General features: G+C 45.2%; 1 protein-coding gene across 3 annotated transcripts; it reads right to left on the bottom strand.

Moving 5' to 3' along the window:
* Positions 1-8,769: 8,769 nt before the first annotated feature.
* Positions 8,770-27,031, bottom strand: LRRC32 (leucine rich repeat containing 32). Of its 3 annotated transcripts, none has more exons than XM_054188296.1 (3): positions 26,850-27,031; positions 17,998-18,088; positions 8,770-12,431 (listed from the first exon to the last, which is right to left on the bottom strand). In XM_054188296.1, the coding sequence occupies exons 2-3, from the start codon at positions 18,082-18,084 to the stop codon at positions 10,491-10,493; spliced, it is 2,028 nt and encodes a 675-aa protein (XP_054044271.1). In that variant the 5' UTR covers positions 18,085-18,088; positions 26,850-27,031; the 3' UTR covers positions 8,770-10,490. The 3 variants fall into 3 exon arrangements, with proteins under 3 accessions (XP_054044271.1, XP_054044272.1, XP_054044269.1); XM_054188297.1 differs by having other exon boundaries at positions 26,730-26,859; XM_054188294.1 differs by lacking the exon at positions 26,850-27,031 and adding an exon at positions 21,958-22,615.
* Between the last annotated feature and the right edge of the window lie 209 nt (positions 27,032-27,240).

Here is a 27,240-nt window from a genome sequence, read left to right as displayed (position 1 = left end):
ATCCCAACAGGCGAGTTGTGAAATAAGAAGTGGTAAGGGAAAAAAAAAACCAACATTTGAGCCATGAGATCCTGAAAACATTGCTCCACGGACCGCAGTAAGTGGTTTGTTTAACTCTGCAGCACTCAGGTACTCTGCTGGGAGACATCTGAGAATACTTTGTGTGGGTGAGCCCAGAGGTCTCCTGAAGAGCAGTAGGAAGTGCATGATGCAAACCTAATGAAGTGACACATTCTGTAGTGCACAAACACGTGATGTCATTGCACTTTTATTGCATTTACTCGAAAGCCTCCGCGTGAGTAGTCTAAGGAAGCAGGAGGTTGGAAAAGCAATTACTCCGTGGGAAAAGAAGAAACACAGATAACATGACATTGAATGTGCACAGGCAGAGAGTTGTGCAAAACGTTCCTGGCTGAAAGCTGGTCTTGATTTCTGGTTTTGATTACTGTTTAAGAGGGCAAACTGACATTAGACTTCAGAAAGCAGATCTAACATATCAACCAGTTAAAGCAAAGCCCTCAGAGTGCCGTTTTTTCAAACTAATTCTGACTTCAACAGTGGGTTTGCCTGGATGCCCACAAACTGGTGTTCAGTTGCTTTTGAGATACCCTGGGGTATGCTGTCTGGCCTCCAGCTGATACTCAAGAATAGCTAGGTTTCTTTTCTATCCTGGATCATACCTGCAGACTCTGTATTGATGTAGCCCAAACCCCAGGAACATCCCAAATGGCACTATTTTCTTGCCATAGACTGAACTAGCTGTCTATGTTTAGACAATTGACTCAAGTCTTTAGTTCTGGGTTAGGATTAATCTCTGGCTTGTATCAGGAATAGTGTGGCCAGCAGGACTAGGGAAGTGATCATCCTCTTGAATTTGGCACTAGTGAGGCCACACCTTGAGTGCAGTGTCCAGTTTTGGGCCCCTCACCACACAAAAAGCCATTGAGGTGCTGGAGCGTGTCCAGAGAAGGGCACCGGAGTTGGTGAGGGGTCTGGAGCACAAGTCTTGTGAGGAGCGGCTGAGGGAGCTGGGGGTGTTCAGCCTGGAGAAAAGGAGGCTGAGGGGAGACCTTCTCGCTCTCTGCAACTCCCTGAAAGGAGGGTGTAGCCAGGGGGGGTCGGTCTCTTCTCCCAAGGAACAGGTGATAGGACAAGAAGAAACAGCATCAAGTTGCACCAGGGAAGGTTTAGGATGGATATTAGGAAAAAAATTCTTCCCTGAAAGGGTTGTCAAGCATTGGAACAGGCTGCCCAGGGAAGTGGTTGAGGCTCCATCCCTGGAGGTATTTAAAAGCCAGGTAGACGTGGTGCTGAGGGACATGGTTTAGTGGTGGAGTTGGCAGTGCTAGGTGAACAGGTGGACTCAATGATCTGAAAGGTCTTTTCCAACCTAAATGATTCTATGATTCTAAGATACTTCAATGTAAGTGTAGATGTAGACATCACCATGTGAGCTGGTGGTCAATGCTCCTTTTGCAACTAGTGGAGATGTAAACAGAGTTGATGGAGAATGAAGAGAGGTTCACCTCACTATGTAGCAGGACTCTGGGCCTCCCAGAAGACCTGAGTCACAGCCTCCAGCCCATGTAGATGTAGATGCCCTAGGGGAATTTAAATGTCTGTCAGGGGACTCAGATGTCATAATCCTTCATGATAGCACCTGTATTTTAGCCTTCCTGTGTGATTTAAATACTTTAATCTGGGCTATAGGGGGAGACAGCACTGACTACTGGTGGTTCACAACCCTACACATTCCTCATGAAACACATTGACTGGAGGACGAGGTAGCTTTTCTTTCTGTTTTTCCTATAACATAGTGTTTAAAGCACCATGTACACATTGTGTCTCAATTTTCTCCTCTGCAGGAAGGGGTTGCTTTAATCAGTACCTCAAGCAATATGGGAGCATGGTACTTCCCAAGTGCCTCGGTCAGGCTCTTGCCCTTTAACTTCTGCAGCCTATTAATTGTGTTAAGGGCACAGTTTCCTCCTCCAGGGATTACTCAAGTGTTCCTTAAGGGGCACGACATTCTATAAATTGAGACAAAATGGAGGATAAATTGATAAGGTCCACCTAGCGATCCCCTTCGACTAGTAAGGAGGGCATTGCTTGAGGAGTAGAAAATACCCAATAGAATTGAACTGGGAGTCTAAGAGTTATGATGGCAGCTCTGTTCCCAGCCACACATTGTACAGAGCTATATCTAGCAGCGATGCTTCAGCGATATCGACCCGCTTAGGAGACTTGGCAGAGGGATGCTCAACATGAGAGCTCTGTTGGGGCTCACACAGATATGAATGGGTTTGTGCTGTCTGCGGCATTTCTGAATATGCCAAGGAGCAGACTGTTAAAAGCACAGGGAATTTCAACATCATAGTCCTCTACAGACTTTAGGCACCAGACGGAAGAATCAGCAGCTGAACAAGTACTGCAAAGATTTAAATTTTGGATTTAAATACCTAAAGTGGCAATTAAAGTACCCAAATCTTCTCCTTTTCTGGCCCTTCACCTCACTGGGCATCATTCTTCCCAAACAGGAAAGGAGCTCGATTTAGGGGTGACGGGTCCAGTTCAGCAATGCAATAACTTGCCCGATGTCTGTAGTGAAACATGAGGGACAGATTAGAGGAAACATACAGTCCTGAATCACATATGTAAGGCAAGAAACATATGCTAAGGTCTGCTACAAAGAGGTTTTTTTTTCTGAGAGTAAGCAACAATTAATGAAGCTGGGGTTTTGAAACTCTTCAATCTACGACTGTTGCCAGAATTTTTTGTTTCAACATTTTAAAGTGAAAGGCAGCGGCGCCATAAAACTTGTAAATATTATAAAAAAGCATCAAGTATGATATAAGTACTCATGATGGAAAGAAATTTTACAATAAAAAACATTTTTGAATTAAAATCTTACCTCAAGGTCTCTTCTGGAATTTCAAAAGGTTACCGCCGTTATTTTATTTTATTTTACATTCTTTCTGTGTCCCCGCACTTCTTGATGTGTTAAAACATGAAAAGATTTGTATAGTTTCAACAGCTTAACATTTTGTTTTTATTTTATTTTGTTTTGCTTTGCCTTGTTTTGTTTTAGTGATACTTGGGGGGGATGTTATTTAGCATTAGGCAATTGAAACATTTCCTCATCTTCTCTACAACAAAGATAATAAAAGCAAACTGAATGTTCCAGTGGTTATTATTTTTTTTTATGAGTGTATGAGAATGTGCTTGCTGCAGTAGGAATAACCTAATGCAAACTGAAACTCTGTCCTTACAAAGTAAACGGTTCCCGACTTCCCATTTTTCAGTATTCTCATGGAAAATTTTGAAAACATTGATTTTAAATTTGAGCAATAAAAATGAAAAAAAAAAAAGAAGGAAACTTTATGCGAACTCAGACTTTCATGATCTGACTAACTCGCCCACATCCGACATCATCATCCACTTTTGCCACCTCTCTGGACAATTCTGCTGCCAAATCCCTTCCACAGCTTCAGTGCAGGGAGTAGATACTGCTAACAGACTATTGCTCAGAAGTTTCTCTGCTACTCTACTCCTCACCTGAGTGCGTGACCCATTCTTCTTGTTTTGCAAGACTCAGAGAATAATTCAGGTTGGAAGGGGCCTCTGGAGAGCTCCAGCCCAGCTCCCTGATCAAAGCAGAACCAACTTCAGTGTCAAAATTGGTTGCTCAGGGCCTTGCCCTGACGAGTTTTGAAAATCTCCAAGGATTTTCCAGAGTCTTAAATCTCTCATTATGAAGAATTTTTTCCTTATGTTCAATCTGAACTTCCCCAGTTGCAACTCTCAGCAGTTGCATCTTGTCCTTTAACTGAATGCTCCTGGGAGGAGCTGATGCTGTCTTCTTTGTAACTGCCCTTCCAGTATCGATAACAGATTTCCCCCCAAGACTTTCTCTTTTCCAGGCTGAACCAGCCAAGTTCCCTCCATCTCTTTCTCAGATATCATATGCTCCAGCGGCCTGACCATCTTGGTGACCTCTGCTGGACTTGCTCCAGTTTTTCAGTCTCTCTCTTGCACTGGGAGGCCACAGCTGGACACAGCATCCAGATGTGGTATTAGATGTGCCAAATAGAGAGGAGTAACAGCATCTCTTGACTTTCTAACTAAGCTTTTGCAAATACAGCTCAGCGTGCAGCTGGATTTTGTTGTCACTAAGACAAGATGTTGATTCATGGACAACTCAGGTCCTCTTCTGCAAAGCTACTCTCCAGTCATCTTGTCCCTAGGCTGGAGTGTTGCATGAGCTTGTTCTGTTCAAGGTGTAGGTCTTTGCTGAATATGATGAAGCTTCTCTCAGACCATTGCTTTGACGTGGAAGGCCCCTCTAAATAGGAGCTCTGCCCCAACATATCAACCACTGCTCCATTTGGTGTCATCCACAAATACAGTAAAGGCTTTGTCCCATCAGCTTAAATACAAAAATGTAGCTTAAAGTGGTTGACAGCTTTCCTTTCCTTTATTTCTGCCCTCTAGTGCTACACTCTCTGCTTCTGCTTCTGATTTCATCCTGACCATTCCTTCCCCATTTGTCTTCCAAATTCCTGGTTTAGCTGTGCTTATTCCCCTTCTGTTCTCCCCACCCCATACCTCCTGCCCAGTTGCCTGTCCCAAACTTTCTTCTCCTTCGTGGGTTTTCTGATTGAAAATGGGTTTCTCTCCCTCTCTGGTCTTGTCTCTGGGACCCTGGACTCCCCTCTCCACTTTGTTTTCTGGGAAAGTTAGAAACACTAAAGAGGAATCTCTTCTGTTGTCACCTTCTTGAATGATTCTTCATAAAGAATACTGCTTATGAACTGGCAAATGTGTGTCTTTGGTGCAATGACTGCTAGAAATGGACAGGAGGAGGAAATCTGTGGAACTAACTTGGCTCTGCAACGCGACAGAACAGCCAGGATCAATAGCTTGGGAGAAAAGTGACTCTCCCAGTGTTGCAGGACTGTTCCCTTATATTTGCCAAAATTTTGTTTAGTATCCTTTTGCATCAGCCGCCAAATGTCTTTGCATGTGAAAGAATGTTGCATGGCCCAATGGGCCCTCCTCGGAAAGTTCTTCTGCGCTTATTCAGTCTCTTTTCCCTCCCGTTTCGGTTTCGCCCCATTTTCCTGGTTACTATATACTTCTGTTTGTCACCCCTCGTGAGCTGATGTCCTCCTCTGTCTACATGCATCACTTATTTGCAGGCAGATAGCATGTCACCCAGCCAAGGTGCCCGTGTCTCCCCTGCTCCCCACGGCTCAGCTCTGCCTCTCTGCAAAGCTTTTCCCACCCCTCTTTCTTGTACGGTCTTCAGTTTCCAGTTACACTTCATGGTTACCCATCATGAAGAGCTGAACTGTACAAACCCCCTCTTACCTACTCCATATCCCTTCCACCTTTCACTTCTATCATCCCTCGTTTCTGCTCCTCTCTTATCTGTCATCTAGGCTCTCTTCTCACCTTTAAGCTACAAGAGATTGGCTGAAGCTTCACAGATCTCCTCCAAGCTCTTGGTGGGTAGGTACCCATTACTACCTGTTCCTCTGGAGTATTTTCATCTCTCCACTGCTTGGAGGGAATTTCTCCAACATTTTGTTTTCTCCTTTACCCATCACTCACCCTGAGGTCTCTGATGGCTCTCAACTCCTCTCATCCCCCTTTCCTCTTGTTTCTTGGCAAAATCTGTTTGGACCCTCACCAATCCGTGACCCTTGAGACCAAACTCTGTTCTGGCTGCATTGTTGCAGCGTTTTCAGAAAGCTTCAGACCCTAGACTTAATTTCTGTTTTTTCCTTATGGATAATTTCCCTCTTTCACTTAAATTAAGTCACAACAGCAGGTGAATGATTGCTCTGTGAGTGAGGAGATATTTAACTTGGTCCTTCTGAGAGCAGACAACAGGGCAGATGAGGTGTTGGTGGGTAGCTTTGCTGTATTTCAGCTCTTCAGATGCTCAACACAGCTCTGACAGAGCAGGCAACAATCATTAGAAAGCAGTAAGTGAAAGAATTATATATACATCTGGACAATCTCAGTTTTTTGCGGGGGCTTGTGTAAGACATACTACAGAGCCTTGGTTTTGAGAAGAGACGGACCCAGTTTTCTGGAAAATCAGACTTGTTTCAGGATTGGTGAGATGCGGGCTGCAAATTTAGGCATCTGAAATAAATCACTGGTCGCTTTTGAAAATCTTGATCAAATTGCTTCATGCAGACAGGCATGAAATCGGAATCCACAGGCACCAGCACCACGGGCTGGTTGTTATTATAGAAGATCATTTAGTACAGGCTGTTCTAATTTAGGTTAAACAAAGCTAATCCTGAAGCGATGTATTTCTTACGCTAGCCTGCATGCGGCTGTGCCTTTGCACATGTGTGCATGAACAGAATAGGCCATTTTTTATGGAAAATAATAGATATGGCCAGAGGATACCTCACCATGCAAGGTAAGATATGTTTTTCTCAAGATGTGGAGATACAGGGGATTCAGGCTGTGGTTTTGCTTTTTTCCTTCCCGGACAAGTAATATGTAGGAATGTATTACATAGGAATACGTAGGAACAGAAAAGCAAATGCTCTGGGCTCCTGAAATATTAGAAGGCACTTACAGGGTTTGATACTAATCCACCACAGGGTCCATGCAGACAGGTCTGTAGCCAGAGGCTCTGGTACTCCACTGGGGTATTGTTTGGTCTTGGGTTTGCAGGAAAAGCCAACGCCTTTGGAAACTGAGAGTGGACTTTCCATGGATGGCCAACATGAGTCATGACTTGCTGTGCGTTTAGGGACTCTCTCTGGGAGTGTTTCTAGTGCTTCCAGTACTTAAGTCTACCAGACCCTACTGCAGAGGATTGTTCTGGGGAACAACCCGCAGCAAAATGTGGTAGGAAATATTTGAAGGACATCTATTGCCCGCCCCAGGAATATATCTGCAGAGAGGAAGCCTGCAACAATTTAAAACAAAAAGTTCGTATTGGCTGTGTATATCCCACATGATCTACTACATATCCTAGAAAGATATTCCCTAGATAAACAGCATGAGCTCTTATTGCAGAGGCCTTTGCAAGGACTTTTTGAAAAAGCAGTGAATGAGGGTGTAATTTTTGGCTACAAAATACCAGTCAAAACAGCCTGTATCGTGCCAATCTATTAGGACAATGGAGCTAAGTGGCAGAAAGATGTGTAATGTGTGAGTAATGGCTACGTTTGATGCAGGATCAGGTACTTTGGCATTTGAGCTTCTTGCAGTCATAAAAGTAGAGAGAGGATGCAAGAGTTGGGCTGTCATCTGTGTACCTATATTTTCGTAGAATCATAGAATAGTTTGCGTTGGAAGGCACCTTAAAGACCATCCAGTTCCAACCCCCTGCCCTGGGCAGGGACACCTCCCACCAGACCAGGTTGCTCCAAGCCCCGTCCAACCTGGCCTTGAACCCCTCCAGGGATGGGGCAGCCACAGCTTCTCTGGGCAACCTGGGCCAGGGGCTCACCGCCCTCACAGCCAAGAATTTCTGCCTGAGATCTAATCTAAATCTCCCCGCTTTCAGTTTAAAACCATTTCCCCTCGTCCCATGGCTCCCCTCCCTCATCCAGAGTCCCTCCCCAGCTTTCCTGGAGTCCCTTGAGGGACTGGAAGGGGCTCCAAGGTCTCCCCGGAGCCTTCTCTTCTCCAGGCTGAACCCCCCCAGCTCTCTCAGCCTGTCCTCCCAGCAGAGGGGCTCCAGCCCTCCCAGCATCTCTGGGGCCTCCTCTGGCCCCGCTCCAACAGCTCCGTGTCTCTCCTGTGCTGAGGCCCCAGAGCTGGAGGCAGCACTGCAGGGGGGTCTCCCCCGAGCGGAGCAGAGGGGCAGAATCCCCCCCCTCGCCCTGCTGCCCACGCTGCTGGGGATGCAGCCCAGGATTTTGAGGAGTAATATTACGGAGAGCTCTCATTTCTCCCTGTTTTCCCTCTCTTTGCTCTTTTATTCATATTTTCTTTCCCTCATCCTCCACATCCCATCCAGAATAACAGAATTGGCTGGAGCAGGATCATGTCACTTCTCAGTTGCTTATGCTGCTAACAGAGAAATGCAAATGAGCCATGCTGCACTTTACTCCTGAGGCTTATTCCTCGAGAAAGCTGTTTCTGCTCCCAGGGAAGTCAATGGAAGTCTAATTAGTCCCAGATGTTTAGTAATAACAAGCACTTCCTTTTGGTAGAGCCAAACAAAAGCAGTGTTAAAACCATTAATTAAATGGGTTTGGCTCTGTCATCAGGTTATTAACTAATTCCAGTCATGGCAGCCAAGCTAATACTGGCTCTCAGAAGCAGATATAATCTTGCCGTGCTCGACACAAAAGGCATGAACTCAGTGTGTGGGTAAATTAGCCCGCATCTGGGCACAGAGCTCCGCTTGTGTTCACACCAAAGGAAAAGCTCACCGACTTCAACATCGGGCTTCCCTCTAATCCTTGGGTCTGCTGCCTGTGCAAACTTTCTCCTACAAGAATAAGAGCTTGATCCAATGGGTAGCGTTGAGTTTCGTAGATGTTAGATCAGGCCCTATTGCTGCTGCCGGTGCACATGCTTGCCTACGTCTTCAGTAGATCTCCTTGTTCTCTGTTGGTTGTACGGCTCTAAGTATTCACTCTAAGATATGGAGCAGCTGCCCCTGCTTCAGGACCAGAAGGCAATTGTCTAAAGTGGAGTCTGAACACCATAGAAAAATAGGAAGACATAGCTTTGCATCTGTGGAGCATTCCAAGCCGGTGCTTTAATATATTCACAACCCTGTGCTTTTTACAAAACTCAAAGGTGTTTTTATTGTACAAAACTCCACAATGAAAACTACCAGCCAGTTTCTTACATAACCACTTTAAAAATAGAATTATACACCTTTTTGTAGTGTGTTAATTTTGATATTCACTACCTGGAAGAAACAGAAGTGGAGCAGCAATTGGACTCTGAGCATTTACCCGGGCAGGTTTTGGTTTGACTTCTATTTCTTTTAAAGTACAGTTTCTGGCATTAACAGAAAACCTGATACGGCTCCTTTCGAAGCCATTGAACCCTGTTAGTAGGTCAGGCTCCCACTTTTCACTTCAAAAGGGTGAATCTGCTGTCAGAGCATGGGACATAACATATGTCAGTGTCAGCTTTTAGCAACACAACAGGTTGGCCATGTTAAACCCAGCACAGAATCTACATAACTTTTCTTACAGCCAGTCCTCTAGTCCATAACATCTTTTTTTTTAGGGAGAAACAGTGGACATCTGATCTGAATAACGGCCCAGGACTAGATTCCCTGTGTATTTTTTTTTCACCTGTATCTTTAAAACACCTTTTTGCTGTGTAACCTGTCACCTTTAAAAATAGATATATTATTCTTTTGCATTGAAATGCAACTGTATGCAGTGACTTCCCAACGGTTTTCCTTAGAAATATAAACATTTCAGTCCAATGTTAGCTGGTTGAAATTCATTCTCCAAGCTTTTTTCTTTTTAAAAGTGTTCACCCCAGAGATGAATTTCTTCACATTAAACCCAGTTAAATATGTATTGCACGCAAGGGACAAATTTCTCCTCTTTGAGTTGAACTGTGGACCTGTGACCTTCTGGGCAGATCTGAGTATTATATAGTGCAGCTGTTTCACACCTGAGATTTCTCTTCCATCCCTCATGGGTATTAAGTGCAAAGACTAATTGACCTCATCTACCCCACGTATCTGGCCCCAGTGGCTGGGGCAATGTACTACAAGCAAAGAGAGACATCCAAAGAGGTTCCTACCTCCAAGGTCTTTGGTTTCCCATGGTCAGCCGTGTATTTTCTAAATGGCAGCCACAAGACAACAGACACAAAATGTAATTTCCCTTTTTAGCTAAATTTTCACTATTTTGGAATGCTTAGGAGATTTGCAACCAACTCCAAGGAGTGAAAGATTGTATTTTGGCCTTCCCTGATGTAGGTTTGTGTGATTTCAGTTTAAGAAGCGTTAGGAGCTAACTGGTTAGGAAAAACAAAGCTCAGACCAAATCAAAATATCTCATGGAGGCACATAACTTCGAGAAGGTCTTTCTTCCTCAATTGGTGTCATCTGTGACTGTCATAAAAAGGTGATGCAGTTACAATGCTCAATTTTCATAAAGTCTTTCTCTGAAGGCGACATCACCAAGTATCTCTGAACTTTGTGAAAAATCTCAAGACCTAAGAGGGCTTTTTCCTTTGGTCTGGTTTAAATTACACATCCCTCAAAACAACATCAGGGGTTTACAGTGGCCTCTTCTACCACTGTATAAGCTTTTAAAGAAGATCTGCTTGTGAATGAAGCAAGTGCAAAACACGACAAATTCTCCTTTCAGTCCCTGCAACCCAAAGCACTATAGTGGTGCAGTTCAGGGGCACTTTGAAACCATCTTAAAATCCACAGTTAAAAATCAAAGATGAGAATTTTACCCTTCATTTCTACACACTGGCAGTGTAGCACCTGATTTCTTCGGTTTTCAAGGCAATTTGTGTTCCTATGCTTTAAACTGATGGCTAAAGTTTTGCCTGCGGAAGCAAAAAAATGAACCCACGCCAATGATGAGCACGGATAAAACCAACACAAATGTTAATATAATAAGGAAGTTGATTTTCTTCAGATCCTCTTTTTCACAGTCTTCTGGTCTAAGGTTCCCAATGTGCATTTCTTCCTGGTACCCAAAGTTCTGAGTGTAGTGGCACGTTAAGTGCTCCACGTTGGAGATATGGACATTTTTGTTCTGGATCATTGATGAGAGCCAGATATTTCCGCAGCAGTTGAGTGGGTTCCCAGTGAGATACAAGTTTTTAAGGGAATTTTCTAATGCTAAAATATTGCTGTTCTGTAATGTGCTAAATCTATTGTTCCGTAGGTCCAGAACTTCCAGTGGAGAGTCAGTACCCCACTTAGGCAGCCAGTTCAGCTGGTTTTCAGAGAGGTTTAAGTGTTTAAGGTGACTAAAACAAGGCAAGTCAATATTTAAATCAATCAGGCTATTGCCATGTAAATACAAATATTCCAGAGACTTTTCCAGTCCTGATAATGCTTTAACTTCTATTTTCAGTCCGGAGTTCATGGAGAGATCCAAGACAATCAGAGAAGTCTTGTAGAAAGTGTATGCTGGTAGGATGTTCAGCATGTTGTCCGCTAGGTACAAGTACTGAAGAGTAGGAGAATCAACAAATGATACGCAACCACTTTCCTCTCCAGGAAGTCTTTGCTTAGCTAATCCTGAGTACATGCTGCAAAGGCTGATATTATTGCTCTGTAGATTAAGCAGTCTGAGGCTAGGAAGACTTGAGAAGATATCAAATTGCAGGGTCTGAAGATGGTTGTTTTGAATGTAGAGCTCCTTCAAATTTGACAACGTGCCAGCATCCAGGAGCAGGCTCTGCAAAGCATTGTAGCTCAAGTCGAGGACAGTTAGGGAGACCAATGCACTGTCATAAGTTACTGCAAATGCCTGAAGACAGTTTTTACTGAGATTCAGGGTGTGAAGGGACAACATCGACTCAAAGAACTCATCCGGAATGGATTTGATTTCATTATAACTTAAGTCTAAATATACAAGCTGGGATAAATAAAGAGAACTTTTGTTTCTACTTTGCTTCTGATCAAGAAGATGAAAAGAAGCATCCAGCCATTCGTTTTCCATATAGTCCATTTTATTATGAGGGGATTCAGCAGTGAGCTGGATTAAATTCTTCGATAAATTCAGAGTTACTAGTTTATTTACCTGGGGGAAGATTGGGAAGTGAAGCAGTTTGTTTTCACTCAGATCCAAACATCTTAAGCTATATTCATCATCTGACTTTGCGGTGTGGAAGGTCTCAATGCTATTCCTGCTAAGGTCAAGTATCTCCAGCTGCCTGAGGTTGAAATCAGAGATGCAAGTAATTGAATTCATGGAGAGATTGAGTTTGGAAAGGTTCACTAGAGTCTCAAAAGCACCTTCTTCTATTTCCATGATGATATTACTCTGAAGATCTATCTCCACAAGATTGGGAGATCCCTGAAACATCTTGTGTGATATCATTATAATACTGTTGTCTGCCAAGGAAAGATACCGCAGTGCTGGAGCTTGTTTAATGAAATACTCAGCCATCCCATTGTACAGACTGTTGTGGGACAAGTCCAGTATTTCCACTTTGGGTAAAAGTCCAATCCCCTCTGTCCCATTCTGAGCAAGCTCATATAAGCGATTGTTGGCTAAATTTATTTCCAGCAAACTTGTCATGTGTGCAAAGACTCCAGGCGTGATGAAGCTTATCTGGTTAGAGCTTAAATCCAGGCACTGGAGGGAGGTGTAAAATGGTAACGGCATTTCAGGGATGCTTTGAATCAGATTTCCAGACAGATCTATTTTGTTTACATTCAGATGGAGCCCGGGAGGGATTTGGTGAAGGTCTTTGTTGTGGCAAAATGCCTGTGAATTTGCCTGCCAGAAAAAGAGAGAAAAGGGGTTGCCACGTGACAAACGAAAAACGTCTTTGCATGAAATATAAAGAAAATAACATTCAGCATCCAATCAGATCCTTCTTCTGAAACACTGATCACACTATTTTCTCTGAGCATCCAGACAGCAAGAACAACAATCCTAACACTTCTTTGCAGCTAACAGCACTCATTTAATTTTAAAGACATTTAAAGATGGAATCACGGAATCACGTAATTTTTCAGAGTTGGAAGGGACCTCTAGAGATCATCTAGTCCCACTCCCCTGCTGAAGCAGGATTGCCCAGAGCACGTTACTCAGGGCTGCATCCAGGTGAGTCTTGAAAGTCTCCAGAGAAGGGGACTCCACACCCTCCCTGGGCAGCCTGTTCCAGTGCGCTCTCACCCTCACCGTAAAGAAGTTTTTTCTCGTATTTGAATGGAACTTCCTATGTTCCAGCTTGTGCCTGTTACCCCTCGTCCTGTCACTGGGAACCACTGAAAAGAGTCTGGTTCCATCCTCCTTCAACCCACCCTTTAGATACTTGTAAACATTAATAAGGTCCCACCTCAGCCTTCTCTTCTCCAGGCTAAAGAGTCCCAGACATCTGACTTGCAACAATAGAGAGTTTTATCTGCATGTGATACCTACTAAATGTTTTCCATTTTGTACCTTTTTCCCAGTCTCATTTTAACAGTCCTAAGTGAAGGAGTTTTGCCCTCTTTCCGTTTCAGTCAAGCACTGTTTCCTCACTTTTGTTCTGATGGTTAATTTTCTCAGCTTCACCGCCGTATTTGATTTTGCAAACTCTACTTGCAATAGTAAGTAGTACTCACAAGAGCTCCGCTCTGTTGGTAGCATAGCTCCCAAAGCAAGGAGGTGGAGAAATATATAAGGATCCTATGGCACAAAAACCATCTCTCTCCTTCTTAGTCACACCCCTTGGATATTTAAGTGTGTCTTCCTTTAGCCAGGGCTTAGTTAAACACTGCATTTTTAACCAAATGGGTCATTCAACTACTGAAACGTTTCTGATGGAAGCCTCCAAACTCCTCCTTCTTTTACTATCCTTGTTTATCCTCTTCCTAATGCAACAGTTCCCTTCTTATTGTATGTGGAGCACGCCTTATGAAACCACCCACACAAGACTCCCATGATACAATATGGAAAAGAAAAATTATGTAAAGCTAACTTTTAAGATGAAGAAAAAGCTGTGACGTGCAGTGAGGGCCATGCCTTCTCAGTCCAGTTCTCAGCAGCAGGGTAGAGAAAAAACCCGAGTATCAAAGGCAAATTCATCTTCTAGATGCGTGGCTGTTTAATTGCAGCTAGGATTGAATCTGTGTCCAAAATCTGGAGTGTGTGCTCATAAGGAACATTGGAAACATGAACATGCTCAACCTTGCATAAATGTCAAGCTGTATTTTGCTATTACGGAGAACATACAGCAGCGGGAGGAAGAGGAATGTGAAAGGCTGAGGCAGCATTTAATCTACTGTAGGAAAACTCTTGTTATGAATGTATTTGGGTGACTGGGTCATAGACTGTTTGTAGAAAGATCAGAAAGGAAAGAAAGAAAAAAAAACCCTGTCGAATATTAATTTCTGTGGAGAAGCAGAATCCAGATTCCATGACGCAAAGCTTTTCAGGCATGAAAGAAACATTAAAAGTAAAAATATATTAAAACCCATCTGTTTCATGTGGACTTTCAGGTGAATGAGGCGGCAGGTCTGTTTAGGAGAAGTGGGGCAATAGTCAGCGTTTTGTGAATCTCTTTTGCATCATGTGAGTTTTGGAGGCTGCACAAAAATGTGCCAGAGAAGTGCAAGTGCTCATCCAAACGCTAGATAAACACAGGCTGCTCCACAGTCCTTCCCATGATACATCTTTCTCAAAGATCCCAAGTAAATCATAGAATCATAGAATTGCCCAGGTTGGAAGGGACCTTTCAGATCATCTAGTCCAACCATCAGATGGCTTACTAAAACCTGAGTCCCATCCTTTTTTTCCCTCCAACTCACTCACACAAACCCCAGCTAAATAAAAGAAAAGAAGGGAATTTCCTGGCTTCCTCCTGACATTATTTCTTTCCTGAAAAGACACTGTAGAATTGCTTGTTTTGAGTTAAACTGTGCACAACATTGGTCTCAGCTTCGAGGCCCAAATAACAGAGCAGGAAGTCTCCTCCTCTTTGTTTTGTGGAAGAGGGAGAAGCCAGAAAGATGCAAAAATCCAGAGTGAAAAAGCAGCAGCCGCTTTGCAGCCAAAGGCAGATGCCAGGTTTCTTCCCACACTTTGAGCCAGATCTCAACAAGGGTTGAGCACCCTCTGCTCCCTCTGGGCACCCAGCATCTTAGCAAAGTCCTGATCCAACTCCCGTCAACACCAGCCAGCTGGTTTTTACTGAAGTCGATGGGGGAGAGGTCAGTCCCAGTTCACTGTGTATCTTGCAGGATTGGGCCTTTAATCTGCATCTACTGAACCCTCCCTGTGATAAAAGAGACCGATAAAATCTATACCTCCCACTGTCTGCCATTTGTTCCTATAACTTTTCCCCTCCCATTTTTTTTTTTAAAACATTCATTCCTTTTCACTGACTATTCTGATCCTCGCTGAATTTCTTATCTAGTCTGTTCTGTACCATCTTTTCTTCCCTGAGGCTCAAACTGCACGGATTTCGTTCTCATCAGTGCTAAGGAAGAAAAGATGATGCACGTCTCAGTGGGATGGAACAAACAGCATCTGTTTGCATGTATGTCCCATCCTCCCACCCCATAGCCCAATGGGTTGTCAGCCTGAGGCTGGAAAAGAGATTTTTGCCAGTCTCACATTCTGACTTCATCGTCTCTGCTGGTGCTGCCACCAGTTTGTTTGAAGTCCATTGGTAAGAAGTACTGCAGGGTGGGGAGCACTTGGTTCCTTCAGTGTCTGGTCGCATTCAGGTGCTGGTGAAAAAATGACCCCAAAGCTCAAAACCTGAGCATCGTTTGGATTCTGATTCCAGTTCTTCACTGCTCAGCACTGGGTGGAAGTTGTCACCCACCTTGTTAAGAGCCCTACAAGCAAAGCAGCTGGATCCAAGCCTCCACTCGTGTTCTCCTGTAGCAACTCACGAGCGTTTGAAACAAAAAATTTGGGCTGGAGCCACTTGGCGCTGACTTGCACTTGCACGGTGTGCATGCCCATTCTCTAGAGGAGTTGCCCAAGTGGAGGCTCAGCTACAACCAAACCTTAGAAATTTCCCCAGGTACCACATATCAGCTGACCTATGATAACCGGTCATGCTCATGTTCTTGCATCACCTCAATGCAAGGTAAGATACTAAGAATCACGGAATCACGGAATCACGGAATCTTCAGAGTTGGAAGGGACCTCTAGAGATCATCTAGTCCAACTCCCCTGCTAGAGCAGGATTGCCTAAAGCACATCCCTCAGGGCTGCATCCAGGCGGGTCTTGAAAATCTCCAGAGAAGGGGACTCCACCACCTGCCTGGGCAGCCTGTTCCAGTGCTCTGTCACCCTCACTGTAAAGAAGTTTTTCTGTGTATTTGAACGGAACTTCCTATGTTCTAGCTTGTGCCCATTGCCCCTTGTCCTGTCGCTGGGAACCATTGAAAAGAGCCTGGCTCCGTCCTCCTTAAACCCACCCTTTAGGTACTTGTAAACATTAATCAGGTCCCCCCTCAACCTTCTCTTCTCCAGGCTAAAGAGTCCCAGCTCTTTCAGCCTTTCCTCATAAGGGAGGTGCTCCAGTCCCACAATCATCTTGGTTGCCAAGAAACCCTTCCCTTCTATAAATTATTTGAAAAATCCTTCTTTACCAGTTAACAAAAATTAGCAGAAACATCTTTTTTTGGGAGGTAAAACATGAACTAGTTGAAAACCCTCTCTTTGGAAGGGAACATAAGTTAGGAAGAACCTCCTGACATTTCAGCTGTGCCTCGATGTCTTGCTAGCAGGCAGATGTGCAGTAACTTGTATAACCAGTGCAGCTCACTCCCATATCAGGGGTCTGGTAGGGACTGTTGGCTTCCTAAAACCTCTTTTACAAGACTTTGGTTCAACGACAGAAGCACCAGTGGTGAGTCAGAGTGGGGTACGGGTTTCTGACTCATGCCTCTTCCATGGGATTTGGGATGAAAGTGTCCGTTTCTGAGCTTTTGCTATTCTAAAGGTGTCACCACAGGGAAAGTACCACATGAAACAGCGAGGCTGCGATGAAGAATTACCATGTGAAGTAAGCAGGACTCTCAATGGACCAATCAGCTAATACAGTAGCTCCTCTTTCTTTAAACTGTGTTTGGATATACACCCTTCTCTTTCCATTGGACCAAGCACCCAGCAAAGGAAGATAATCAACAATGACATTAGCGATGCTGAGCTGTTAATTTATACCAGATGAGAATCCCAGTCCCCGACTGCAGCGTGTTTTCTGTCAGGGATGAATTTATCCCAGCCTCATTGCGTAGAGCCTGGGGTTGTTGGCTTGATGAAAGCAGTTTACAGTGGAGTGGTGGAAACAAGCATGTGTTTACTTTTCAGCAATTGGCCTGATCTGTGACCTGTCAAGAAACGGGACGGGGCGAATCTGCTTGGATTATTGCGTGTCTCGCCCAGCCTTCATATGACTGTGATACACGGGTCCCAAACTGTCATGTTTACAGTGGCTTCATCAGTCGTCCCTCTCCAGCCAATGAATTGAGCTACCCAGTCACCTTCCCAAGATCTTTTTATATATACTAGGTCTTAATTTCTCTGGAATTCAGGAAGTGCAGCAATACAGCAGGGTGGGCCGGAATGGAATGAGTCCCATAAGGGAGATGTGTACAGCTAGCAAATTATTTTTTTTCCCTATTTTGGAAGTTCTTGAGGATTTGTGCTGAACAGCTTCAACGTTCAGAAAAAAAAAAAAAAAAGTATTTTTAAATGGCCTGTTACGGTCAGCAGCAGTTGGATAGGGAAGGGAGCAAGTTCAGCTGACAACATTTATGATATTGCACCAGGTGCTTGCAAAAATTCAAGGAGCAAACTTTGTACAGGAACAAGAGGCTTTGTCACTTTTTGTACCTCCAGCAGAAGTCAGGTACAAGTCCCCTGGCCGCAGTGCTGTGTCAGGGCAGAGGAGGTCATTCTCCCTCTTGTTACAAAAGGGCCGGTATAGATGCATTTCACAGAAGGTGCTTTATTTAAAGCACAAAGAACTGAGGCCTGATATAAAGGAGTTGATTTTAGGTCTAAGTTCTTTCACTATGTCAGCCACAGAATCCCTGTAGTCTTGGGGAAATCAGGTCAAATTTCTTTCAACTAGCTCTCTCTTATTAAAAAATGGAGATAATGACCCTTCTTTGTTACCCGCTTTTATGTGCTGTCAGTACAGCAAGGACAGAGCTCAAGAAGAGTCTGAAGAGCATCCACCAACCCAACAAAGCCCACCTCTGCCATCACGGAGAGTCTGGTCCTGGGAGGGTTTCCCTTCTCAGAGACCACAGCTATTTGTGCCGTGCCTATAACAAGGGGGTCCCAACCTCATGCAGGATGTCAAGGGGCCCGAGTAGGGTGACAGCCTTACCATTTCACAGGACATCCCCTCTGTGGGCTGATTGTTAGAGGTTCCTCTGTTCACCACTGCCAGGAAGAAGACGATGTACAGTTTCATGGTTCTGCAGGAAAAAGTAATTGTGGTTAGATTTCAAATGTGACACGGCAGTCAATGCATGTGAAAGCTGGAACCAGATCATCGTTTAACATGGAAAAGCACACATGCAGTGCAATAAATTAACCCACCTCTGAGCCTACAGCACTTACAACCTACCTATTACCTTTAAATCCCTTTGAGCCTCGTGGGAAAAAGATATTTATATGAGGACTTGAAAGGGAAAACCAAGACATTTCATGGGATTGCCCTGGTGTGATTTCAGCTGCTACTTAGATGATACCCAGGCCACACAATGAACCCCAGATGCTCAAACTGAGCACTGTGTCTGGCATCACTGAGAAAGACAACCACCAAAGACTGAGTAGCCTTCCAGAACCACCTCACTCTGTCCATAGAAGCAGCTCAGATACTTTCAACTGGGCTGGAGTTTTGGGGTGCCAAGTCCTGACCGAAGGTAACGGATGCCACTCAGAAACACCAAGCGTTGGGAACAGTTTCCATTTCCACCCACAGCATTTCCCACTCCTCTCATCCCAGAGTGTCAAAGAGCTTTTACAGACTCATCCAAATTTGTTGAGTTAATATAAACAGCTTAAAGAATGGACTAAGAACTTTTTGTCCAAATGTTAGTTTTCCGTTTTATATACCCCAGGTATGGGCAGGCTTTTACATACATTTGAAAGCAAATGCCTTAAAAAGAGTCAGATACAATCGATGTGGATTTGCATGAAACAAAGGATTCATCAGAATTTAACTGCTTGGAAAGCACTCCAGAAAAAAGGCATAGAAATAACTGCAAAAGGAGCCAAACACTGGGACGCCTGTCACTGGGCAATAGGAGAAAAACGCAAACGGGGCTGGGGAAAGCATTCATCCTTCAAACAGCTTGTTTCTAGATGGACAGTAATGAGGTCTCTGGCTGTGGTCACCACTGACGTGAGCTCCAGATGCCACTTCTTTATGACAGTCTCTGTTGTAAACATGACGAATCTGTCTGTATTTGTATGGTTTCTTGCAGGCAGATCTGAGCTGGTCCTGCCCACATCCAGAGCCAGTGAGAGAGGCACCAGCTCCCCACTGGAAGCCACGCAGCAGTGCTTAGCTAGCACTGCTCTTAAGTCTTTCCAGGAGCAAGCCTGCATCTGGTAAACTCCAAATGCACGCCGATCCCATGCACATATGCCGCCAAAAACCGGCATCAACGTACCATTACTCAGCGGCTTCCACCCGCAGAGCATCAGGAGGCTGGAAACAAAAGAGATGGAATCATTCCCAGCTGGTGGAGATCCCTCCGCTTAGTCAGTGTTTGAGGGACGTGGCTGATGGCCGCACTTCCACGCAGCAATGGCAATTGCTGAACCGCAACGCCAACAGGTTCAGTACGGTAACCTGCCCATCCCTCCATTTCCCAACCAGAGAAAGAGTTGTGTAGAAGAAGAGAAAGAAGGAAGAGAGAAACTGGGGAGGCTTTGACCACCACTGCTCTATTTTCAGATTGCACATTCCTTTCAGTGCAGGGCAACAACTAGTGATGGATGATGAACTGGGACCACAAGGTGAAAGAGCTTGGAGCCTGTCTTTGGGGCTCAGCAGCAGGAACAGAAATCTGTTTCCCCCTCCTAAAAGAAGACCAAGGGTGTTAATTCCAAACCCTTTTAATTATTGTTTGCAAAATACACTGAAATCATCCTGTGGAAGGAGGAATTGCTGATATCACCATCTATAATGTCTCTGTCATTCCCCGTTTGTTCCGCATTCCCCAGGCTTAGAGTAGTGGATGTCTCCTCTAAGGAGGAGATAATGAGTTTTATCGTTTGGGTATTACTTTGCTGGAACTGAGAGAAAAGACAAACCTACCGATGATTACAAGGCTTTACTCTGAGCCCTCAAATGGAAATTGTTTCTCTTTAAATCCAATGAATTAAGCTGAGGAAATCTCCATGGATGTTACCCACAACATGGCACCACCCTGATGGACAGCACGTGTCCCGTGTGGTCTGCAATGTTTTCTCTTGTCTTTGCCAGTGCAAAACATGGTCTCTTTGCTTCTTAAATAATAAACCTGACACAATCCAAGGTCTTAACATGCTTTGAAACTTCCTAAAGTGTAATTTTATAAAGCAACTGGGAAATTGATGTATTTGAGCACAAAAACGTGATTGAATGGCTTGCTGTGCAAGATAGATCTGTAGTAAGCAAGGATGCTGTCCCTCAAGGTGCTTCAAAGGAGGCTGTCACATGCTGAAGCATTAGGACGTGATGGTCTCTTCCATACAAGACCACATGGACTCCATCCAGAGGAGGGTAAGCCCCTCCTCATGGTAGAGTACAGCCTCCTTGCTTATGGAGATTCCCTTCCCAAGGAGGTTTTCAGTTCAACTGTCCAGATGAGGAGCTTTTCCCTGCCTGGCTTTTCTCTGGACAACCCTTAGACTATCCTCAGAAACACCTCCAGTTTTGGGCCCCTCACTACAGGAAAGACATTGAGGTGCTGGAGTGTGTCCAGAGAAGGGCACCGGAGTTGGTGAGGGGTCTGGAGCACAAGTCTGGTGAGGAGCGGCTGAGGGAGCTGGGGGTGTTCAGCCTGGAGAAAAGGAGGCTGAGGGGAGACCTTCTCGCTCTCTGCAACTCCCTGAAAGAAGGGGGTAGCCAGGGGGGGTCGTTCTTTTCTCCCAAGGAACAGGCTATAGGGCAAGAGGAAATGGCCTCAAGTTGCACCAGGGGAGGTTTAGACTGGATATTAGGAAAAATTTTGTCCCTGAAAGGGTTGTCAAGTATTGGAACAGGCTGCCCAGGGCAGTGGTGGAATCACCATCCCTGGAGGAATTTAAAATCCGGGCAGACGTGGTGCTGAGGGACATGGGGTAGTGGTGGTTTTAGCAGTGTTGGGTTGATGGATGACTTGATGATCTGAAAAGTCCCTTTCAACCTGGGCAGTTCTATGATTCTATGATTCTGCCTAGCATGAGTCAGCACTGCATCCCCCTCCTCTCTGCCCTCTGGGCAGGTCTCAGGTGCCCACCACCCTCTCCCAGTGCAGAGCTCAGGGCTCACAGGATCCCCATTGACCTGGATTCACAGAGCATCACCACTAAACCCTGCCTGCTGGCACCGGCACCGGGGTCTCTAACCACAGCTCCCAAAAACAGTCTGGGAGCAGCAGTAGCAGCAACTCCACCTAAAGGATCTTTTCTTGCTCTGAGGCTTTCCCAGAGTCGAGGCAGCTTCCTGCTCGGTGCCAGTTTACTCCCGCTGGCAGCCGTGATGAAAATCCCAGCATACCTCAGAGCGGCACTGAGCTCTGAACCGCATTCAGTGTCACAGTTTTCCATCACCGTACTTCACAATTACCCAGCCCCATCCACAGCTGAAAAATATAGGTGATTTCTGTGCGTAACACCCCCAAGGAATCTTCTTAAGTGGGTCAAATAATTTCGCATTTAGAAAAACCATGGTACCCAAACCACGTCAGCATATCCACTTAGATGGGAGGGAAAAGGCAGAGAAGAGCACTGATTTGCCCCAAGACACATTTGAAACCATGGAAGAAATCAGGGTTTTATCCCAGTTTGCCCAGTTCCCACTCCAGAGCAGCGTTTGCCTCCATCTCTGTTACAATATTAACCCTAAAACCACTTCATAGATATTGCTTGTAGCTAACAACTGCAGCACATTCCAAATTTCCCCCCAAGGTAACTTTTGTTACTGCTTAGACAATTAACAGAGACGTTTTCCTGTGCCAGAGAGGTTAAATTCAAGAGAATACACAAAACACAAACCAAACTCCCCAGGGTGTGATCCTTTTTCACACAAAACTCTTTGCTGCTAAATTAGAGCCTTCAGGGTTAAAAAGAGGGAATATTTCACATTTACCTTCTTTCAAGGGTGTCTTGCATCCCCAAACACTGCTTATCATGTCTTTAAAAAGCATATCCAGCTCTTCGAAACCACCTCAGTCCCGGTACCGATGAAATTGTTCTTCAAGCTTCACGTTCACCCATTCGGGACGCCAAGAGGCTCAACTCATAACTTCGTAACGAAGGCATTTTCAAGGGAAGTAGCCTTATTTGGGACAATGTCTGCTTTAAATTATGTTGCTTGTCTTCCTCCGGACTCCTCTCCGGGCTCTTGCTGGGTCCTAGCCACCGCTGTGCTCCGGACGGAGTGAGCTACTGTGCGACATCCTGAAGCCCTTGCTCAGGGGCAGGCGTTGAGAAACAAGGGGTATTTTTTTATTTTTTTATTTTTTTTTCCAGAGAAACTATCAGGATCAGGCCACGAGTTTGCTGAGGGGAATAAGTGACTTATCGCTGCCGATGCCATTGTTTAGCTGCATGCGTGGTGCAAGGCGGTGTGTTTACTTTAGGGTTTTGTGTCTGCGGGTTACATTCCTGGAGGGTTGGAGCCTCCTACCCCTGCACCTAAATCACTCTCTGCATCGTTAGGAAAGCAGCGCTTGAGGACTAAAGGCTTTAAATTCACGTCTGATAAATATAAAAGCCCAGAACCTGAAAACCTGTCCTGGAAGAAATAACTCTTTCTCTTCACAGCGGTCTCACCAATCAGAGTGTGGTAGCAGTCTGTGGGCAGGACAGGGGTTCAGAGTCAGCTACAACGCACCTGACTTGGTGGGTTTTCATGACACGAGGCAGGAATTAGGGATAAAGGCAGGGGGAGTCCAAATGTCCGGGTGAGCTGCTGAATTTTTGGCAGCGAATACATAGTGCTGAATCTACCGGACCCGCTAGGAAACATTCCCATTGCAAAAAGGCTGCTTTTCCCCTGCAGAAGATGATTTCAGATTGCCTGTGAGTTCAGCTTTTTATTTATTATTTTGTGCTGCCCTCTAGGGCTGGAGCAGCTGTCTAATTGCTGGTTTCCCCACTTCCTTTTGCTAATTAAGACCTGCTTCTGGAAAACCTGCCTTTACACAGATTTCTCCGCTGCTCTCTCCCAGCCTCACGAGCCTGAGCTGTTGCAATGCACTTTCCCCATGGTTGAAATACTATGCCAAAGAGCTGGGCTTTTATCATCTCGTTAGCTTTGCGATGTGCCCTGAAATGAGCGGCATAAATGAAATGAAGAGGCAGCCGTACGCATGCGGGCAGGGGAGGGGCACGGTTAGGTGCAATGCATTGAAAAATCCATGTTTCGCTCTCGTGGGAACAGCCTGCCAGCGAGATTATCACAACCCTGGACAGGCTCCCCTCGACTGGGCTCTCGTCACACTGGTTTTGATCACCTTCCCCCAAGCACATAGTGTCTTGAGCTTCCCTTGGCCGGAGCTGGCTGCAGCTTGATGCCTTTGGCATGCTCCCTCCGTCTGCGATCCCCTCAGTTCAACATGGGGACCGCTGCGGTGTCCAGAGGTTTAAATGCCTTTGGGATGCTCTGGGTTTAGGGTTTGCCTCATCAGCAGCATGCAACAGCACTTGCGATGCACAGCCACTTTCGCAAGGAAAACCTCAAGTATTTGAGGTCTTCAAGAAAAGAAAAATACTTTTTTTTAATGATTTTATTTTTGAATAGGATGTTTCAATTTGATTCAGAGAAGGAATACAAATATCATGCCCGTAACGAAGAGCAGCGCGTGCCCTGGATGATTGCGACTTCACATTTTCCTACACCTGTATGCTCAGAGCACTGTGGGAAGTTTGCACTTAGAGGGGAAAAAATAGCAGGGTTTTTGTTGGATGTGTTTTTTAAAAAGCCAGCTCTGTTCCTCAAGCTGTTTTACTGAGTGGCCGAGCAGCTGTGCCAGCCGAACTGTGAAGAAAAGCCTGGACGGCAACAAATGCCAAAACAGGAGGGAAGGGCATGCACTGATTCTGCTGCTCGGGACTTTGCTTCATTAAAACCACGGCCTTGGAGGCACACCAACCGCGCCGGGAAAGATCAGCGGTGTCCTTACCATCTTTGCCCTTTCCTAAAGGGTATCTGACAGCAAATAATTTCAAAGACCCTGAAGCATGTGGCTGACTTCCCATTTTCAATATTTTCATGCTACGGGCTACCCAGCAGGTTACTCCCTATGGTGGTGTTGAAATGTTAACATGGTGTGTGCTTGGCAGCCACGTCTGCAGACCAAGGGTCCTCTCCATCGGAGAGGTTGGGTCTTCTCTGTTGGAGAGGTTGGGTCATCTCCATCAGTCAGATTGGAGAATCAAGCTCTTTTGCCCACCTTTACAAGATAGCAAGGGTTGTCCCACCCCACTGTTGCCAAAGGGGTTGCACCTGCTACTCGGTGAAATCAGGCCCTTCCTGATTTTCCTGTGGTCTCCTCAGTAATCGCTGCCTGCTCAGTTTCTGCTAACATCAGTCAGATTTCACCTCATGTCACCCGAAGCCAGGATAGCATGGGGATCAGGGCTGGTGGGCACCTTGTCAGACCTCTCCTCTCCTCCAAACCCTATTCCTGGCCTGGCCCAGAGCAAGAAGGAAAAGCGAATCCCAGCCACTGGCTCTCACCAGCCAGTCCATAATCTGCTGCAGGTTCCCAAGGGTTTTGGATAAACAAGAATATGTCTTGACGATTATGTGTCTTGAACGTCCAGACCTTTTGGAGCCCGTCCATCCATAAGGCTGCTGCTTTCTAAGGCACTGCTTTTGGGTTGAGTCCTGCGTGGAGCCGCATGAATCAAACTCTCCAGAGAAGTAAACAAAACAAAATCCCGCCTTAGAAAGTGGGTCTGAACTGCAAGGGCAGGAGTGGGACAAGTCTTGCTCCCTTTCGACTGGAATAGCTCCCCGGTGATTCATCCCACCAGGGAGCTGGAGGTAATATTAATATTAATCCTATTAAAAAATAAATAGCCCATGCCATCCTCAGCCACAGCCTCTGAGAAGGAGGCACAGCTCCAGCTGCTGAGACCCTATGAGATGCTTCTCCTGCTTTGGTTTGCTCATGCCTTCTGCACTGTGCTTGGTCTCTCATGGGCAGACGCAGCCTCCTGCCTCTCTGGTGTCAAGTCCACACACCAAAATAGGGACTCCTACATCTCCTGGAATCCCAACATGGCTTTTCTCCTGCCTCTTGAAGCTGCTGCCTGCCTGCCTTCTCTCTCTCTGTGTCCTCTCTCCATGTGCACCTCCACCAGGTGTGCAGCCAACAGCATTTCCCCACCAAAAATTAACCTTTCTAATTAATTGGACACACAGGGTTTAGCCACTTCCCCTCCGTTATTCGCCTTTTTGTCTGCTCCTTTCTCCAGGAGAGAAAATGAAAATGAACGACAATCACATGAAGCCCCCCAGCCTGGAGACTTTGTGGGCAAGGGGCTGGATGAAGGGACAGCAGTAAATGGGAAAATGAAAACACTCCCGTCAACAAAAACTGAAGTGAACTGGCATTTGAAGATTAAACTATTTGAACATGAAATGCTCTCCCTGGAGAACCAAATTCCTGGAGAAACTCAAATCCAGGAGCCAGACTAGAAACTTTTTTCACCAGCTTTAATCTAAGCGCAGCAAAGAAAGAGAGAAATTGGTTTAAAATTCAGCAATTTTTCTTTTACTGATGGTGGAGTCAGTGTTTGAGGAAAGGAGCACTCAATTTATTTGATCCAACAGGAGATAAAACGAAAGGAGGAAAACTATTTCTGATAGATTTGACTTGCACGATACTGATGCACCCCCTTGAAGCCATCCATCCTTGTACCAGTAAAAGGCCAAGCACTGATAGAGTCACTGAGCTGTAACCATCTGCTTTAGAAAGAGATGCCCGATAGTGAATTTCTGTCACTGAAAACTAAAGGATTTCAGCATTTTGGAATAATAAGATGATTTTAAGGTTGAAATGATGACATCTTAGTAAAAAAACAAATTTACACTGCTGCGGAAAGCCAAACTTTGGCTTCTATTTAAGGGAAACATGTTTGTACTTTTATCAAAAATACAACGGGGTTTGGCTTTAGAAAATTATCTGTGACTTTTAGATAAACTAGGATTTTCTGAAACTTTACTATTTCCAAATATTGTCTAAACATGAATTCCTTGTCCTAACAGTCCAGGTGCAGCAAAGCCCTCTCAGTAAAGTCACCGCTCACCCAAGGTGACATTCAAGCTGTCAGGATCTTAAAGAGTAGAAAAATAACCCTGCCATCTCACACCTCGTGCTCCGAGAGGCAGAGTTCAATGACAGAGCGGAGAGTAAGAAGAGCAGAGGAGCTAAAACAGCATTTTGCCCATTTTGCCCGGGGACCGGTGTGATTTGCCCAAGGCTATATCAGGGTTCGGTGTCGGAGAGCTGGGCGAGCCAGCGTTTAATCAGCGCACAGTGCTGGGCTCTGCAGCACTCCTGGTTCAGAGCGCTACAATGCAGTAACACCATAAATAGACTAAAGTCCTGTGAAGAAAGAAAGAAAGAAAGAAAAAACAAAAAAAAAAAACAACCCAAAAACCAAACCCCACCACATCTCCCCTTCTTCCGTTACTGTAAACGCAGAGAATAATAACAAATCAGGCATATGACAACTGTATTGTTATAAACTAACCAGTGCCTCCTTAACGTGAAGGATCTCACTCGCTGCAGTGCAAGTCCCTGATGGATTAAATATACAGCTGTGTGCATTAGAGCCATCTACACAGGGTGTTTAGTCCGTTCCTCAGCCTATTCATAAACACAGCATATTTTATTTATACAGTACCTTCCTCATCTGTGTTATTTTTAAAGGCTGCAGCTCTAAGTCAGCGGAGCCCCCGTCTCTCCCGCCGGCGAAAGCTCAACTTTCCAGCAGGCTCCCGGTTTCGCACGCGTCTCCACGTACCTGCTCTGTGCCTGGAGGAGGAGGAGGAAGAGAAGGAGGAGGAGGAGGAGGATTCGCCTCTGCTTGCAGCCTTCTGCCTCCCGGACTCTCCCAGCAGCCTTTCCAGCGCAAGCCGAGGAAGAGTTTCCTTGGGGAAGTCGTACCTCTGTTGCATGCCAGCTGACTAAAACTCTGCGAGCTCCGAGAGAAGTTTGAAGTCACAGGGAAAAAAAAAAAAAAAAATACTCCCCATAGACTGGTCCTTGAATTCATTCCTTCGCAGTCATGAGCTCTTATATATTCCCAGGCTCCCACGAGCACGTGAATACATACCTCCGTAATAGTTTTAAAATGTGTGTGTCCTCTGCGCTTCTCTTTATTTTCCATTTCGTTCATTCAACCTTGGCTTATT

Source organism: Rissa tridactyla, chromosome 1, assembly GCF_028500815.1.
Source record: "Rissa tridactyla isolate bRisTri1 chromosome 1, bRisTri1.patW.cur.20221130, whole genome shotgun sequence".
Classification (NCBI taxonomy): Eukaryota; Metazoa; Chordata; class Aves; order Charadriiformes; family Laridae; genus Rissa; species Rissa tridactyla.
This window is presented reverse-complemented; position numbering and strand designations above follow the sequence as displayed.